The 16,792-nt window shown below is 34.4% G+C and overlaps 1 protein-coding gene across 1 annotated transcript; it reads right to left on the bottom strand.

Moving 5' to 3' along the window:
• Positions 1–3,909: 3,909 nt before the first annotated feature.
• LOC143598170 (protein DETOXIFICATION 24-like) lies at positions 3,910–7,623 on the bottom strand. Its single transcript, XM_077076460.1, has 8 exons — positions 7,367–7,623; positions 6,016–6,557; positions 5,606–5,692; positions 4,958–5,014; positions 4,619–4,857; positions 4,324–4,442; positions 4,161–4,247; positions 3,910–4,078 (listed from the first exon to the last, which is right to left on the bottom strand). The coding sequence occupies exons 1-8, from the start codon at positions 7,613–7,615 to the stop codon at positions 4,016–4,018; spliced, it is 1,443 nt and encodes a 480-aa protein (XP_076932575.1). The 5' UTR covers positions 7,616–7,623; the 3' UTR covers positions 3,910–4,015.
• Positions 7,624–16,792: the final 9,169 nt, after the last annotated feature.

Here is a 16,792-nt window from a genome sequence, read left to right as displayed (position 1 = left end):
GAATAACTATAATAATTACTTTATACATAAAAATTATAATCAAAATATATATAAGAAAAAATTAAATATGTGCATAAATTGATAAAAAAAATCGTTAACAAGCCAAGCTTGAGATTTAGAAATAGAGCTCGAAACAAGTCGAGCCCAGGCTCTAGTAAGCTGAGCTCAAGCCTAGTTGAGCTTCGGCTTGGCCCGTTTACACCACTAACTTGGACCACTTCAAAACTTATTTTTCGTTTCCAGGGATCAAAATCCACGACCGCACAAACTCAAATGATAAACACGTTTAGCGACTTTTGACACGTTTCATTTTTAGCATTTATGTTAATATCTAACCGGTTTATAAAACTTGAATAGAGTGAAAGGGTGACCTTTTCCGGAACAATCAAAACAATCGACTCTGCCACTGCCTCTGCAAACGACGCATGAAGGTTCTGGTTTCGGTCTTTTCTCTAATCTAACATTAGACTGCCAAATGAAGAGAGTAATTTTAAATACTGATTATTCTTTAAAATCACTCACACAGTATATATAATCAAATCATAATAATTAAATAGAAAAAAAAACACCAACAAAACACAAGCACTGTTTGAGCTAAATTTGTTGAAATCCTACAAGAAACTGGAAAAAAAATATAATATTTTAACTAGGCCTGTCACTTTAATCAGCAACCCTAAACCCGACCCGAGAAACTGTTAACCCGAACCCGAAAGTAGTCGTATCCATGGAACCGCAACCGGAACCGGAACTCACGCTAACAGAACCCAGCCGCTCTAATTCGGTTCGGTTGCTGGTTACTCGTTTATGGGTTTCGGGTCAACCCGAAAACCCCATTCTGCGTTTTATACCCAATAGTCAGAGCCAGCTATGAGGCAGGGCCGGGTGGTCGACGGACCCTGGCCCCACACTCCGATAGGCCCGAACTTTTATTTTTATTTAAATTATATATATTTTTTTTTGAAAAAAAAAATATGTATTCTTAATGTTTAAACCCAATTACTCATCTAATTTAAGGCCCGGATTTTTTTCGCCTTCAGCCCAAAAATTTTTCGCGATTCTCGAAGGCAGCCCTGCCAATAGTGCGCGTTCATTTGTTTAGTATTCCATCACAGATTCATTCGACTCTTCGATTGGTATTCCATCGAATTCTAATTGCTTATTTATTCAACTAATGCCACAAATTTCACACTTTTAAATTGCTTGTCAACAAAAATCCTACATGTTTTTGTTCAATCGATTTCAAGTTCGTTCGATTCTACAGGTTTTGTTCGATTGTATCCATCTTTGCTCTCAAGTCTCAACATTCAGCCAAATATTTAATATTTATATATTTTTTTTAGTTTTCTAGATCAAGGTTGGCAGTTCGAATCCCAAGCCCACTCGTGTTTTCGTCCCACCATGTGTTACGCCAGAGGGTTCTAATCTTGCCGTGGCACCACGAATGTCAAGTGGCAGCCGGCTATATGGTTTCCTAGATGAACGCCCAATCCAAACTCTAAATCCCCCGGTTAAGACAACATAGTTTGGCCAGAATAGGCAACCGGGGCTTCTAAACACAAGAAAGTCGTCGTTCTAAAAAAAATACTCGAAACCTAATTAACCCAACTGATAAAACCCAAACCCGAAAAACCGTGGGAGATTAGGGTCGGGTTTCGGTTCAAGATTTAGAAATCTCAAACCAGAGGAAGCCGACCCACCCGAGATAAACCAAAAGTATCCAACTTGATTTGGTCTTAAAACTATTTATTAACCAACAACAACAAAAGAAGAAAGTATGAGAATAGATGATTAATTAAGAAAGTGTTACCTGTGTTTTAACAATCCAAGATGGCTTTGGGACTGATAGCAAAGGTGTTTGAGGTGGTGGTGGTGGTGGGTCCGGTGGTAGTGGTGCACCGTTGCTTGAATTTGTGACCGGAAAACTGGCTGCTCCGGTGAAGGTTATCATGTTTGACTTTGACTCAGCTGTGAGTGACTCACCTGGTTATGTTTTAGACTTTTAGCTGGAACGAAGTAAATTTTATTTTCTAATTTTGTATGGTATTATTATTTTTATTTTTATTTTTATTTTTTTGGAAAATTAAGGTTATGCTGGCTAATCACCTATTATTATGAAAATGAATCTTTTCAAATTCTCGTTTGGGCAAGAATATTCTATAATTTCTTTCTGATATGGCACGTACTTTCTCTCTAGAGAGAGAATTTGTCATATTATATTGTGTCTCAGACGAAAATGTAATAAAATATTATTATTATGGGTTTTTTTGGCAAGAATTTTACTTTTTTTCCTCTCCACATCAACGAGAATTGGACATTTTATGCTATTGATGAAATAAACTTGTAAAATGATAGAGTTCATGTTCATTTTTGTTAAAATGTTTGGTCAATTGGTTATATTGATGATTTTCCCTTTTTTTTCTTTTATATCTGGTGGTATGTGTTTATTTTAAAAGTCAACCATGTGGGTTGTTCTGATCATGATGTTAATTAGAGGTGTATAAACCGGTTTAAAACTTAAAATTGGTTTAGGTTGAAACTGGTTTTTTGGTCAGGTCATGATCGGTTTCGGTTCAGGTTTTGATCGCTTTCAGTTCGGGTTTTGACCGGTTTTTGCCCTACTTTGGCCGGTTTCGTTCGGTTAACCGGTTTGGAACCAGTTTTGGTAGAGAAAACTACAAACCGGTTTCAAACCTACGGTTTCAATCGCTTCCAAACCGATTCGGTTTAGGTTTGATTTTTGGGTTGGTTCTGTTAGCCGGTTTATTTTTCCACCTCAAATGCTAATACTATGCGCCATTCCAGCTTTGGTTGGGTTGTAAAGGTTCTTGCCTTTGGGAGTGAAGACGATGGTTCAACTTTGGAATGGGAATAGATTTTTTTCAAGTAGTTTAGGAATAGAAATAAATGGGTATGTAACCGTTCAAAAAAAATGATGCTAATACTAATGTCACCTAAACACTACTCTTACCAACCTAGTTTAATAAGTAGTAACATTTGATGTTCTTTTGATCACAAACATAAAGTCTTATGGATTATAAATTCTATGTAACTCGATTTTAACTGATAAGATGATACACTTTATTTAGTTAGCATTAAATTTGTTCTCTCGTGACTACTGATATTCGATAAGAGATTCGACTAACGGTATAACAAAGTGGCATCGGGACGCCATTTTGGGATGGTGCCGATGGCAATGGGGGCGGTGCTCCTGTCCATCTCGATCCCCTTCACAAAATTTCAATCCTAATCACTACACAATTCGTTTGCATCCCAATATAAAAAATTACAAAATTATTGCGTTGTGTCCGATATCAAAAATTACATTTGCCTACTTGGAATTCGATGACGATCTCCTCATCGTGCGTCCACAACGTATACCCATACTCATAAACTAAACACTACCTTACATTGACGGAGTTTATCATTTAAGTATTTAACATAACATAATTTTCTTTTTTGGCCTCGGATAGCTTAACTTCGGCTTATTCATCTAGTAATCGTGCCCCATTAACACGTACGGTTTATATCGGGAAAGAATATCAGGATTAGTCACATCAAGTGGATGATCGAAGTGAGTGAACTATCAACTAGACATTTGGGATGTGTATTATTAGCTTTGACACGGACGTTACGTGTTTGATAAGTGATTCTTGAGCAACAATACCCCGTCGGGGGATTCTTGATGATTTGGCAGCAACAATCGACATGCATCTTCTCAGGCCCTATAACAACGGCTCTAGTGCAGCTCCTTATCAAGCGATTGGGTGTCTGGTTTACCAGGCAGCTATCATACTTTGCGGTTAATGCCTCGAATAATGATTAGCATGAATTACAATAAAAACTCGATATATAGGGATAATAAATCTTTGAAGAAACTACAATTAGAAAACTAATAATAAGTACAAAGATATAAAAAAAACAGTCCTGCATTATTAGAACATAATGCTCATACTCAAATAACTACAAAATCCCTTGATATCAAATACCAAAGTCCCCTAGAACACATAATATGCACTTACTCTGGATTTTCAGAGGACTTCACATAAAACCAATTTAACCGTTCCGAAGCCTTCCTAACCTACAACACCCAAGCAAATCATATGTTTGTTTGTCCACAATATTAGAAAATGTAAATAGACACAACGTCACAACATATTTACCTGATCATCCCAGTCGGTTGCCCATGCCATGTATACAAGTGCAATCGTCTGTGTCACAACACCACCGATCATTCCAATCCATATTCCCTGTCAAGTAACCCGCGTTTCATAACTGAAGCAACTAAGAACGCTTGAAAAGAAATTGCATCTGAAGATTGTATACCTTTACTTGAAGGTCGGTCAAGTAACCGAGCAATGCTCCTATTGGAATACCAATTACATAGAAGCAGACGAGGTTAACGATTGCTACAGTAGCCTGCATTCCGGCTCCAACCGCCACCCCTGATCACAACAACATTTATATATTAGATTCACAAGCATTCTTTATAGGGTCATTGTATACAAACACCATTAAGACACCTACGGCCCATATGATATGTGGAAAAGGTTGCACGGCATGTGTGAAAATAAATAATGTAAATCAACTCATTTAAAAGTAAATGGGTCGAAAGAGTTACCTGAGAGAACAGGATAAATGCTATTGAGTAAAACCGAAAAGGAAAGCAGAAATGAAAGGTCCGATACTGTATTGGCTACTCTTTCATCATTAGTGAACATGTAGGCAATTTTTCTTCCAAATATCAAGCAGAGAACAAAGAAAAACACTCCAATTGCAATAGAAGTCCCTAACAAGACTTTAATCGAGAACTTTGCTGCTTTCGCGTTTCCTCTTCCTAATTCATTTGCAATGCGAACGCTGCACAACACGACATAATAAATAGCAAAACCCCATGTAATGTTAATGATAAATCATGAAATGAAACGATATTTATGAAAGATTTTGGCTGTACATTTACCATGCAGCACCTAAGAAACCGAGGCTGATCATGAACTCCCATGCATTTATGTTCAGGCTGCAAAGTATCAACAATTTGGCAATTTCTCAGAAAAGACAGAACTGAAATCAGGGGTGTGCACAGTTCGGTTTGGGTAGCTTTCAAGCTAAAACCGAACCAAAAACCAAAACTTTGGTTTCGGATATATTGTAACCCATTTGTTTTCGGTTATTTTGGTTTTACGGTTTTCCGATTGGGTTCAGTTTGGTTGCCATTTCAGTTTGAAAATTATGGAGCAAAAAAAAATTTAGCCCAAAATAATGAATTTGGGCCTAAACCATTTTGTTAACTAATAACTAATTGATAATTATACATTTGAGCTAACATATTCGAGCAAAATAAAATATTTATTAAATTCTTATAATATACTTAAAATAAAAAATAAAAAAATGGAAATCGGTTTGGTTTTTTCGGTTTTTATTACATGCAAAACCAAAACCGAATGGTAAGTTCGGTTTTTACGAAAACATAAAACCATGTAAGTTCGGTTTTTACAAAAACATAAAACCTAACTATCATTTTTTGTCCCATGTCGGTTTTTTTGTTTTGCTCAGTTTTATGCACACCCCTAACTAATTCCATATAAAAACTACCAAAAAGATTTAATACCATATGGAGAACGCAGATATAGCAACCTCTGCATCTGCCATGCAACCCGCAAGCAAGACCAGCACAGCATAGTACCATAACTCCAAGCTACATACACAGCATATATAAAAGGTTTCTAAGTTTCTACTAAACAAAAAAAATCACATATGTGAGAAAAGTTTGTGGCTTTCTTACCAGAACATAATAGGTTGCTAAGTTTTTATTAAACAAAAAAAAAATCACATGTTTAGGAAAAGTTTGTGGCTTGCTTACTAGAATATAAGAAAGGTTGCTAAGTTTTTATCAAACAAAAAAATCAAATATTTGGTAAAAGTTTGTGGCTTGCTTACCAGAATATGTAAAAGGTTGCTAAGTTTTTAACTTTTTACAAAATAAATCACATATTTGAGAAAAGTTTGTGGCTTGCTTACCAGACCATCACACCAGAAGATATGGAAAGCTTCACAACCGGAAACAGATCTTTAAATGCAACAACTGTGAATCCTTTCCAAGAATAAGGACACCAACCGCCAAATATGTAAATGAACTCTCCAATCACAAGAAACCATGATGACATGGACAGTGCAATCATTGCACCAGCAACTCCAAGGTTCAGCTTATACACAAGAAGCAAAGACAAAGGAATGTGGATCACGAATTGGAAGATCGAAAGCCATGCGATCACCATGTTTTTTAACTGTGCTTGCAGGTACATTTGTATGGTTAAACTGAAGACAAAGTTGTAGACAAAAGGGATGAACCATAGAGAGATGGAACCACTGGTATTTGCTACTGCCTCGTCTTCGCCTAGAAGTTTGAAGATTTGTGTAGTGAAGATGAAAATCGGGAGTAAGACGGTTAAAGTCAGTAAGTCAACGATCCATGATCTTTGCAAGTAGATTCCCATCATGTGGTGTTGACCAGCTCCAAAGGCTTGGCCACAAAGAGTTTCGGTTGCACTCGACATTCCCAACTGTATATTACAACGGGTCATGTAAATTCCGGTCAAACATGGTAGTTTTTGCCCCAAAAGAACTATAGTCTATATAATAATTAATAGATTAATATATGATTACATGAACTCGTTACTTTGATGATAATCAAAATTTGTATTGCAAGGATGTAGGAGTATTGAGTTTCTATGCATTAAAACCACACTTTGGTTGATTTACAATAAATTTGGCCCATTTTACAAATTCCTTCAGTTTGACTCAAGTAGGATAACGATTTTAAATGGTTGTGTTTGCGGCTTTGCGAGTCCAGCCCGGCACAGAACTCAAACCAGAAAATAGTGTAAGGCACATGAACCCAAACAACACATGCATATTTGCGAGGTTAACTGAGCACGACCCAAAAGTTTTTGTTTTTTCTTGTTTTCATATATTAGTACTGTAAATTTACAAGTTTACAACAAAAATATAAATTTATATAAAACGGTTACGTTTTAATTCTAAAATCTAGTTTTCTATTTAGTTTCAATTTAATTTATTACATAAAACGCATTTTTATAAAAAATAAAAATAAAAAAGGGTCAAGCGGGCAACCTATAAATCCGCTTAGCTAAACGTTTTTTTTTTGGGGGGGGGGGGGGGAGGGTCGACCGAAAACTGACTCGAAGCCATTTATACAAAACTCAAGCCCATGAATTGCATGTTAGGTGTGGGTCGTGTCCGAAGTTCACACCCCTAATTTGGGATATTCCCATGTGGGTCCCACAAAAGGTGTAACTAGCTCAACTTAGCTTAAACATTAATGATTAAACAACTAAAATAAGGAACTTACGAGGATTCCGTTGACAAAGCGGACACTGAGCGTTTGAACAAGTGCATAGGCAGCAAGATCCATGTCACTTATATGGCCGATAAATGACTGTGTAACAACAATGGTACCAAATGCGCATACTCTTGATATGACACCTGGCAACGCGACCCTCCATATCTTTCTTGATTCGTCCCATATCCTCTCTTTCAAGTCTCCTTCCTCCTCTTCTTCTTCGCGTCTAAGTAACTTGGTTTGAATTCTATCTTCCATGATTGTTGTTTAAACTGATCATACAAGGATTATAACTGTTTGGATCTCAAAGTAATGTTGCCTTTGTTTTTAGATTAACTAAAAATGTTACTAGACTAGATCAAAGTTTTATAAGACTTTAATCACGCAAACGATGACTGATCAAGTAAAGTTATTACTTGAAAGTTAACTAAAACATTCTAGTACCTGATCATTAACATCAGACTCTACATACATGTTTATTAGAGAAAAAAAATACAAAATTGTCTATAGGCTGATATACTTGTCATTACAACTTTTATAAATGACAAATAGCAGGCCAAAACAGAATGAACAAAAATTCCCATTGGTCTACCATCAATATCCAGCCAGCATGTTTTTATTCTATAGGTCTACCAGTATGTTTTAAAATCTTTATAAAGGCCCCTTTGATTGGATCAATGAATATAAAACAATCGAACAAATGATAAGAACGAATTTTATTTATTGATTTCTAGTTTGAATCGTGGAGACTGTTCCCAAACGATGCGATGTATTTAACACAAACTACTTACTAGTCACAGTTTAGGCCCTAAGTATACTAACTAAGTAAGTTTCTTAACAAAGTTTAACTAATCTTTAACGAACTAACAAGATCAGGATTAAACCCACACCCTAAATGCAATGCTAAGGGAAGGCAAACATAGGTGGTTTTCCACCGTTTTTACTAATTCACTTAAAAGCGATCGTGGGAAGACTGGTTATGACTGGTCCGGTTTTCACACCCTGATTGTAAACGAATCGAGCTCGTGCCAAGGTAAATGCGCTTTTTAGCTCATTAAATTAAGCCCAATTTTAAAAGTTTATAGGTGATAACCTAGATTATAGACCAATTTTTACGTTAATCTTAGTTCGTTGGTTCGTTTGTTTCTCTTGCATTGAATCTATTTATAAATTATTATAAACTCCACTTGCGTGTAATAAAAGTTAATTTGGAAAAATAAGTTGACTCAAGCTTTTTACAAGCCAAGCTTGAGCCAATCTAGAGCCAGAGCTGGATCCGCTCGGATTGCTAAGTGAGGCTAGTCCAGCCACACTTCTCAATGAAAGAGTTAATGATTTAACTAAGTAGAGTATTTCCTTGTAGATACTTTTAAATACGCAATTTTGACCTCGTTTAACTGTCTAAGCATATTATATCTTCGTAATCCAACCATGGAGAAAGTGAATACGGTGCTGTTAGTCGTGTAAGCTTACACGAAAAACAAATTAAAACTACGTAGTTTTGATTAAAAGCCTATCATTTTAACTAAAATACCTTCCCTTTTTAACAAAAATCTTTATTTACGAATCTCAAATTTCACCACAAAACACATAAGTTAGCTTTCAAACTCTTGGATCTTGCTCGTACTCATGGAGTAGTTAATTTTTTTTCTTTAAAAATTTTAAGTTATGTATTAATTACAATGAGGTTATATATAATTTAAATAACAGAAGAATGAAAAATAAAATTTAAAAAATAAAAACACAACAACCTCATTTAAAATCTGCAAACTTTTCTTATCACATCGGTAGCTTTTGATTTCTTGGATTACTTAAGTTTTGTTTTTTTTTTCTTTCCAACTTTAGGTTCTGTATTAATGTATTATTCTCAATTATGATGTCATATAGAGTACTTCAATTATAAACAATGACAAACAAATTTAAAAAAGAAAACACACTTCATCTTCAAAACCTGCAAAACTTGTAGTTTTAGATCATAATAGCCAATTTAATTCCTCTTTAACAAACCTTGAGATACTTGATTTTTGGGATGGAAATCCCAAACAAACCTTATAAAGTTATAATCAAAAGAGTTGACATGTTGTAACCTTCATTTCCGGAATCATTGTAAATATGGAAGGGATTTTAGTTAAAATGATAGGCTTTTAATCAAAACTACGTAGTTTTGATTGGTTTTTCGTGTAAGCTTAAACAGCTAACAGCACCGTATTTACTTTCCCCTTTTAAGTATGTCTCAAGCAAGACCATATTTACCACTAGACCAAACTAATGATTATTCCCCCATCACTAGCTATATCAAAATCTTTAAACTGGTCTAGAATAAAAGTATATTAAAAAATAATATGTTACCATAACTTTTAGACTAACTTAATAATTAATTTTTATTAAATATTTAAAATACATGATAAAGATTTAAAAAAAGAAAAACAAAATCTTATCTTAAATCTTAAATATATAATATTTATTAATAAGTTTGGTTGTTAGCAATTTATTAAGGGGTCACGTGTAAGACTGTTGTTTTACAACAGACTCCTACTCATCATCATCTTTATTTTGCTATTTACTCTCTCTCACTCATCATCAGTCTCTATCCTAACAAAACTCCCAAAAATAGCGGAAACAAAGATCCCATATCTTTACTTGTACCCTATGCAACTTCACTTGTACATCTAACAAACTTATATTGCACCAACTCACACTCCACACCTACCGTCCTTCAAAATATCGGATTATAAACTTCGTATTAAACCGGTAAATTCAACTCGTGTGTATCCTACACGAAAAATACTACTACCGAATACGTAACTGATTTTATCAGTTTGGTGCCGGACACACCCGTATCATTGAAAATATCGAAACCGAACGGTATCAATACATAAAACATGAAAAATGAGTACTGATACCGAAACTTATTGTGTTCGGTCAGTACCAGTACCACTAAAAATACTGAAATTGTATGGTATCGATACCGAAAATATGAAAAATGAATAGTGATATTGGAACTGATTGTGTTTGGTCGGTACCGGGTACCACTAAAAATACCAAAATTGCATGATATCGATACCGAAAATATGAAAATATGAAAAATGAATAGTGATATTGGAAGTGATTGTGTTCAGTCAGTACCAGTACCACTAAAATACCGAAATTGCATGGTATCGATACCGAAAATATGAAAACCAATACTGATACCGATACAAATAAAAATACTGAAACCGGACAATGTGGACACGTCGACACCAAAAATACGAAAAACAAATACCCGTAGTGATTGTAAACCGGTACCATTTAATATACCAAAACCAAAGAGTAGCAATACCGAAAAACACAAAACCGATAACAGAACTGACTGTCTTCGATCGGTACCGGTACCACTAAAAATACCAAAATCGAAAGGTATCCATACCAAAAATATGAAAAACGAATATTGATACCGGTACCATTAAAAACACCGAAACTGAACCGTGTCGATACCTCAAACACCAAAAACATGAAAAACGAATACCGATACTGATTGTAAACCGGTACCATTCAAAATACCGAAACCGAAGAGCGGTAGGAACACCGAAATACAAGCAAAACGAATACCAATACCTACCGAAGAATGTATATCATTTAACAAATGCATAAACTAGCAATCAGTTATTATCAGTGTATCGTCACGTAAACCTGCAATTGCATTTCAATTCTCCACAGCACATGGACATATCATTCAATGCATGCGTATTCGATTTTAACGTCTAGCAAGTAATTAGTATCGGCAAGTATATTGTGTAGATATAAATAGAGGCTTACGTATGGGAAGTATGATTTCCGGTGGTGGATGATGACGTCACTTAGTGGAAGCAGAGTGAAGAAATAGTGATGGAAGTGGGAATGCTGGCGTCACGGTGTTGAGTCGGCCGGAAATGAGTGACAAGGGTGGATATTTATTAGATAGGTGGGTGTGTGTGAATATTGAACTTATTTATGATGATGCATGCATGAGTCCTTTGGGTTATGGTAAATTATAACTTTAGGCCCTATAAGAGCATTCTCGACCAGTTACTTAAAAATATATGAGGGGGATTTGTAAACTATATGATATATTGTTATGCTTATGAGTAGTTGTGAGCTACGCAGTCAATAACAGTGGGATAGCGGATAGCAGACTTTTACAAAATAGTTGTGCCAATAGCGGTTCATAATAGCGGAACCGCTATTAGCGGCGCTACTGGCCGTTACTTGACCGATTTTTTATTCATAACAACGGTCATAGCACCGATTTTCAAGATTGGTATATTTGGGCTAAATTAAGAAAAAACCAAAATAGGTCAAATTTTAAATTTGATCTTTTATTTGTTTATAACTAGTTTTGATTGAATCATGGTTATGAGTAATATAGTGATTCCTTGGTTGATGTAAACTCGAGAGAAGATTTCAATGCTTATGATTGAATCATGTTTCAGTTATTGATACTTTTGTGCTTTTTACTTTTAATATTACTATTAATATATATATATATATATGATGCATGATATTAAAATTACTGTTTTCTCACAGCTATCCACTACGATAAGCTATATCTCAAATAGCGGCCCTTAACCGCTATCCGATTTTTTATCGCATTAACTCTATAGGTTGTGAATACATGAGAGGGAAAATGTTATATGGGAAAGGTAAATTTGGATTTTCACTGTTCATGTTGCATAATTTTTCAATATTTTCTGAAAGTTGTTGTGAATGAAGGAGAGAGATCAAATATAATGATAAAGGTATAAAAAATATTATTTATTTGAATAGGAGAGAGAGAGAGAAATACAGTGATTTTTAGCGTAATTATATGATATATATTATATATATGGATATATGACAGGAATGGGCTGGGAATGCTTTAAGCATACTTGTCAACAATCGCGTATACATATGCGATGATTAATCGATGGTCTTCGATTAATCGTTGTTCAGTCAAAATCGAAGAAGATTGAAAAATTTATGTATAAAACTAGTATTTTACCCGGACGGCGGTAAAATCAAGCGGTGTCAGTTTCAGGCTTTGAGGCGATAGCTCGACACGAATTCGTCGGTTTCATCTACTTTCGTTATGGTACGGAGCTGAAAAACAAAAAAAATGAGGTGGATCAATGGGGTGGCACGGTTGCTAAACTCTGTGTAGGTAAAACCCGAACGTTGTCAGTCCCCGGTGTGGAAGCTGTGAGTCTACGCGAATTCTTTCGGTTTTCGTTATGTTCATTACAATACCATAATTATGAATTTATGATGCATGCTTTAGTCCTTGGATTATGGTAAGTTGTCACTTTAGCCCATGTAACTAAAGTTTGTTTCGAAAAGAGGTTTTATATAGGGAATTCTATGGACACCGGCCCATTTTGCTAAAAAAACCCATTAATGCGATCCGTATAGGGCTATAAGGAGCGTATAGGGCCCATATAGCCTCAATGCCCCTATACGGGGCCTATAGGGGGCGTCGGGTTGTCCCTAGTAGAACCCTTTATACACACACACACACACACACACACACATAGGGGATGGTTCATGAGAGAAATGAAATTATCGCAAGAAATGAATATGATCCACTAGTTTTATTTTATATTTTAAATGCTTAAAGATAAATGAAAAAAGTATTAATGTATGTTCTCTCTTCAATTAATATAACTAATCAAATTATTATAATTGGAAAATATTAAGAATTTATTTATTTTTATAACTTATTTTTTCTCTCTTAAATTTTTGTCCTACACAAATACAATTTATTCATGCATTAAAATTTCTTTCTATTCAAAACCAATTTCTTCCAACTCAATATATTTATATCTATCAACACGTAGTTACACTGCGATAAATGGTACAAAAAACTATCTTGCACGTGTTTGCATTAAATATCAACAAAAAAGTACACAAGCTACACAAAAACATATAACCTACACTTGTTATAATAATAAGAAAACATATAACCTACATAGGAAAAACATATAACCGACACACAAAATTCAGCATCAATAAACTACACACGCAAACGAAAACGTATAACCTACACACGAAAACATATAACCTACACTCAAAAATTTTATCCTAAACAAATACAATTTATTTATACATTAACAAGTGGAGGTTATATAATTTTGTGTAGTTTGTATATTTATTGTTTATATTTAATGGACACATTTGCATGATATTTTTTATTATTATTTATCACAATAATTTTTCTAAATATATCAATTGAAAAAAAATATTATGTTTTGATATTTATTGCTAAAAATTACGTGTTGATATATGCTAATAAATTGTTTTTAATAAAAAAATAATATTATATGACTAAATTGTATTTTTGTTGGATAAATGAAGAGGGGGTAAATAAATTATATATAAAACTAAATTAGTGTTTTTATCTTTTTAATTATTACAGTTAAATTAGTTATGTATATCAATCAAAGAGTAATTTATTATGGTTATATTAATTGAAGAGTGAAAATACATTTATTGTTGCATTTATATTTTTTCATTTATTTTTAAATATTTAAAACCTAAAATAAAATAGTGGCTCATATTCATTTCTCGTATTTCTCGCAGTAATCTCATTTCTCTCCTGAACTAAAACATATATATATATATATATATATATATATATATATATGTATATGTATATATATATATATATATATGTATATGTATATATATATATATATATATATATATGTATGGGAGATTTCAATTAAGAACCCCTTTGAGTTTTAAGAACTCGAAAGAACTCAGTGTAACGATTTTTTTTCGAATTTTTTTTACACATGCGTAATATATGTAGGTTACATACACGTAAAAAATTACAGAATTTTTTATGCACCGAGTCAACTTTTTACACATGTGTGACGGACGTAAAAGTTAGTGTAACCACTTACATCTTTATTCTCTCTCATACTTTGACTTTTTGTGTCAGATTTAATCTCAATCACATATTCCAATCTATTTAATTAAATGTGTGGCCTAGAATTGAGTTCTTAAGTTCTTAAAACTCAACATGGTTCTTAAGTTTTAAGAGGGTTTTCAAACTATACTTATATATATATATATACACACACACACTCCCTCCGTCTCATTTAAATATCCATCTTTCCATTTTTGGTTGTCCCAATTTAAATGTCATTTCTATGCATATAAATTCAATTTCCAGTTTTGTTCTTACTATTATTGTCATTTTAAAGCTCATTATTGTCATTAAACTTGGAGGACATTATTGTCATTTTAAAGCTTATAAAATAAAATGATAAGATTTTTATTAATTTGTACGTTTTGGGTCCCATGAGATATAATAAAGGACGGAGAGAGTATATATTTATACATATATAAATTTAAGAGTTCTGAAAATGATAATATGCGAAGTTGCAAACTCATATGGTTTTTACCTTTTTTGGGGTGCACATTGTTGCTGAAATGATTATGGTGATTCAGAAATCACCGTTGATGGAATTGGCTAATGATGAGGTGGCATTTTGAGAGAGTCTGTCAGTGTCTTTACGAGATGGTGGATTTGCCATTTGAGTAGAAACTTAAATTTTGTAGTCCCGAGTGGACATGTGGTAAACTTGGATGAGATTCTCTATTTGATGAAGCAATCTTAATCTTGCAAATCATTTAGTTTTATCGTCAAAAACTTTGAAACTTTTTTTCATGAACTTGTTTAGAAATACAGTAATAAAAAGAAGATAGAAGTTTTTTCGCTAGGTATTTGACCAAATAAGACTTGCCAAATGCCAAGTAGGATCTCTTTGCGAAGTCACACCTCAATTCCGTCATCTCGTATGGTGGAATCGCCAAAACCCATGCAACCTCAATTTGTCACCCTACCATGAAGAGTTTCCTATCTCCACCGAAAAACGATAAGACTCTTTAAAAAGATCTCTTAAATCGTTACAAGATTGAACTTATTAAACTTTAAATCAATTTGTTAGGTTGGTTTGAGATTTATTTCTTTTATGATTTACAGTTTGACAAACTAATCTAATACTTTTTTTATGATTGGAAACTTGAAACCGGTTTTTTTTTTTTTGGCTCTTTTTTAAATACAACAATCGTGCCTCGTTGTCAGCGGATGTTTTACCATCTTTTGGTTGTTCTTCATCGCAACTTAGCTTGTTAATACAAGTACAACTTGTAGACTTAGGCTTTTATCATGCTCATCTTAATTAATTTTTAGTTGCTTCAGGGGTTGTTTGGTATTCTCTTTAATGATTCTATGGATATGACACATTTGAATCAATCAAGGTTAATCGTGTTTGGTTTATTAAAAAAACATCTATTTATGGTTTATAAAGCCTTGTAAGTTTCAAAAATGATTCAGATACTATCTCTTAATTGGTCAAATAAAATGTTTTGAGACTTATATAAATATAAGAAAATAAATAAGGTTTATAAATTAGAAGAAATTAAATTACATAACTAGAAAACCCACCATATTTACGTGTGTGCATCTATGTTTATGCATTTATGCACTTTCTCAATATGCACATAATTTGCTCACAAGTCACATCCGTGTTAAACTTTACTTTTTAATTAGTGTATATGCATCAACTTTCTTTCTGTATCTACCTTATTCATGTTCATTCATCTTTGCACTAGTCAATTAATGTAAAAGCGACTCTTCTTTTTTTCTTTTTAGTAACAATAGTTAATTAGTTGACCACCTAACGAGTTGGTCACCTACACCCCATACTTTAAACTTGTTTTCCTATGTCACTTCCTAAACTAACTAAGCACTAACCTAGTTAGTTTTGGGGTAAAAAGTGTCATTATGTGAAGTTGATATGGTAAAATGGAAATTTTGTTTAACACCACATCTGACGAGTTGCAAGTTTTCGAGCGAACATTTCTACCACCACACTACCCTTTTTGCACCCTTAACCGTCATCTCCACTCCTTACACATCTCCAGTCTCCAGAAACAAGCCATCGCCGCCGCCGCCATCGGTTCACTTTTATTTGGTGAACTTACTACACTCCATCAACTCACCTGAAACATTCATTGGCAACCTTTTTAGTCGCCAGAGACGTATCACCAGGCCCGGCCCAAGGGGAGGGCGGGGAGGGCGACGGTAGAGACGATCAAAAAAAAACCGGTTCCTGGAACCGAACCGGTGGAACCAAACCAGAACCGAACCGGTTCCTACCCGTTTTTTGTAGGAACCGGACCCTATCTGATTCAACCCGATGATCCGTGACCGGTTCTTGCATTTCTGAGTGTGGGCGGGTAGGAACCGGAACCGAACCGGAACCGGTTCCTAACCGTTTTTTTTGGCCGTTTTTTTTGACCGTTGGGGTCAAAAAAATGCTATTTTGACCGGTTACGGTACAGGAACCGGTTTAGGAACCGGTAAGAACCGGTTCCATAGGTTAGGGGTCCGAGGGTTGGAGAACCGGTTCGGTTCCCTAACCGGTTCGAGCC

Source organism: Bidens hawaiensis, unplaced genomic scaffold (genome assembly GCF_021521415.1).
Source record: "Bidens hawaiensis isolate Kalapana, Puna unplaced genomic scaffold, B.hawaiensis_p1.1 tig00049734_1, whole genome shotgun sequence".
NCBI classification, from domain to species: Eukaryota; Viridiplantae; Streptophyta; class Magnoliopsida; order Asterales; family Asteraceae; genus Bidens; species Bidens hawaiensis.
The sequence above is the reverse complement of the archived record's forward strand: the minus strand, read 5'-3'. Positions and strand labels throughout refer to the sequence as shown.

Coding starts and splice junctions, on each gene's coding strand:
- LOC143598170 (XM_077076460.1), bottom strand. CDS start 7,615: ATGGAAGATAGAATTCAAACCAAGTTACTTAGACGCGAAGAAGAAGAG. Junction 5,015..5,605: donor ATATCTGCGTTCTCCATATG/GTATTAAATCTT, acceptor GATACTTTGCAG/CCTGAACATAAATGCATGGG. Junction 4,443..4,618: donor CATTTATCCTGTTCTCTCAG/GTAACTCTTTCG, acceptor TGTTGTGATCAG/GGGTGGCGGTTGGAGCCGGA.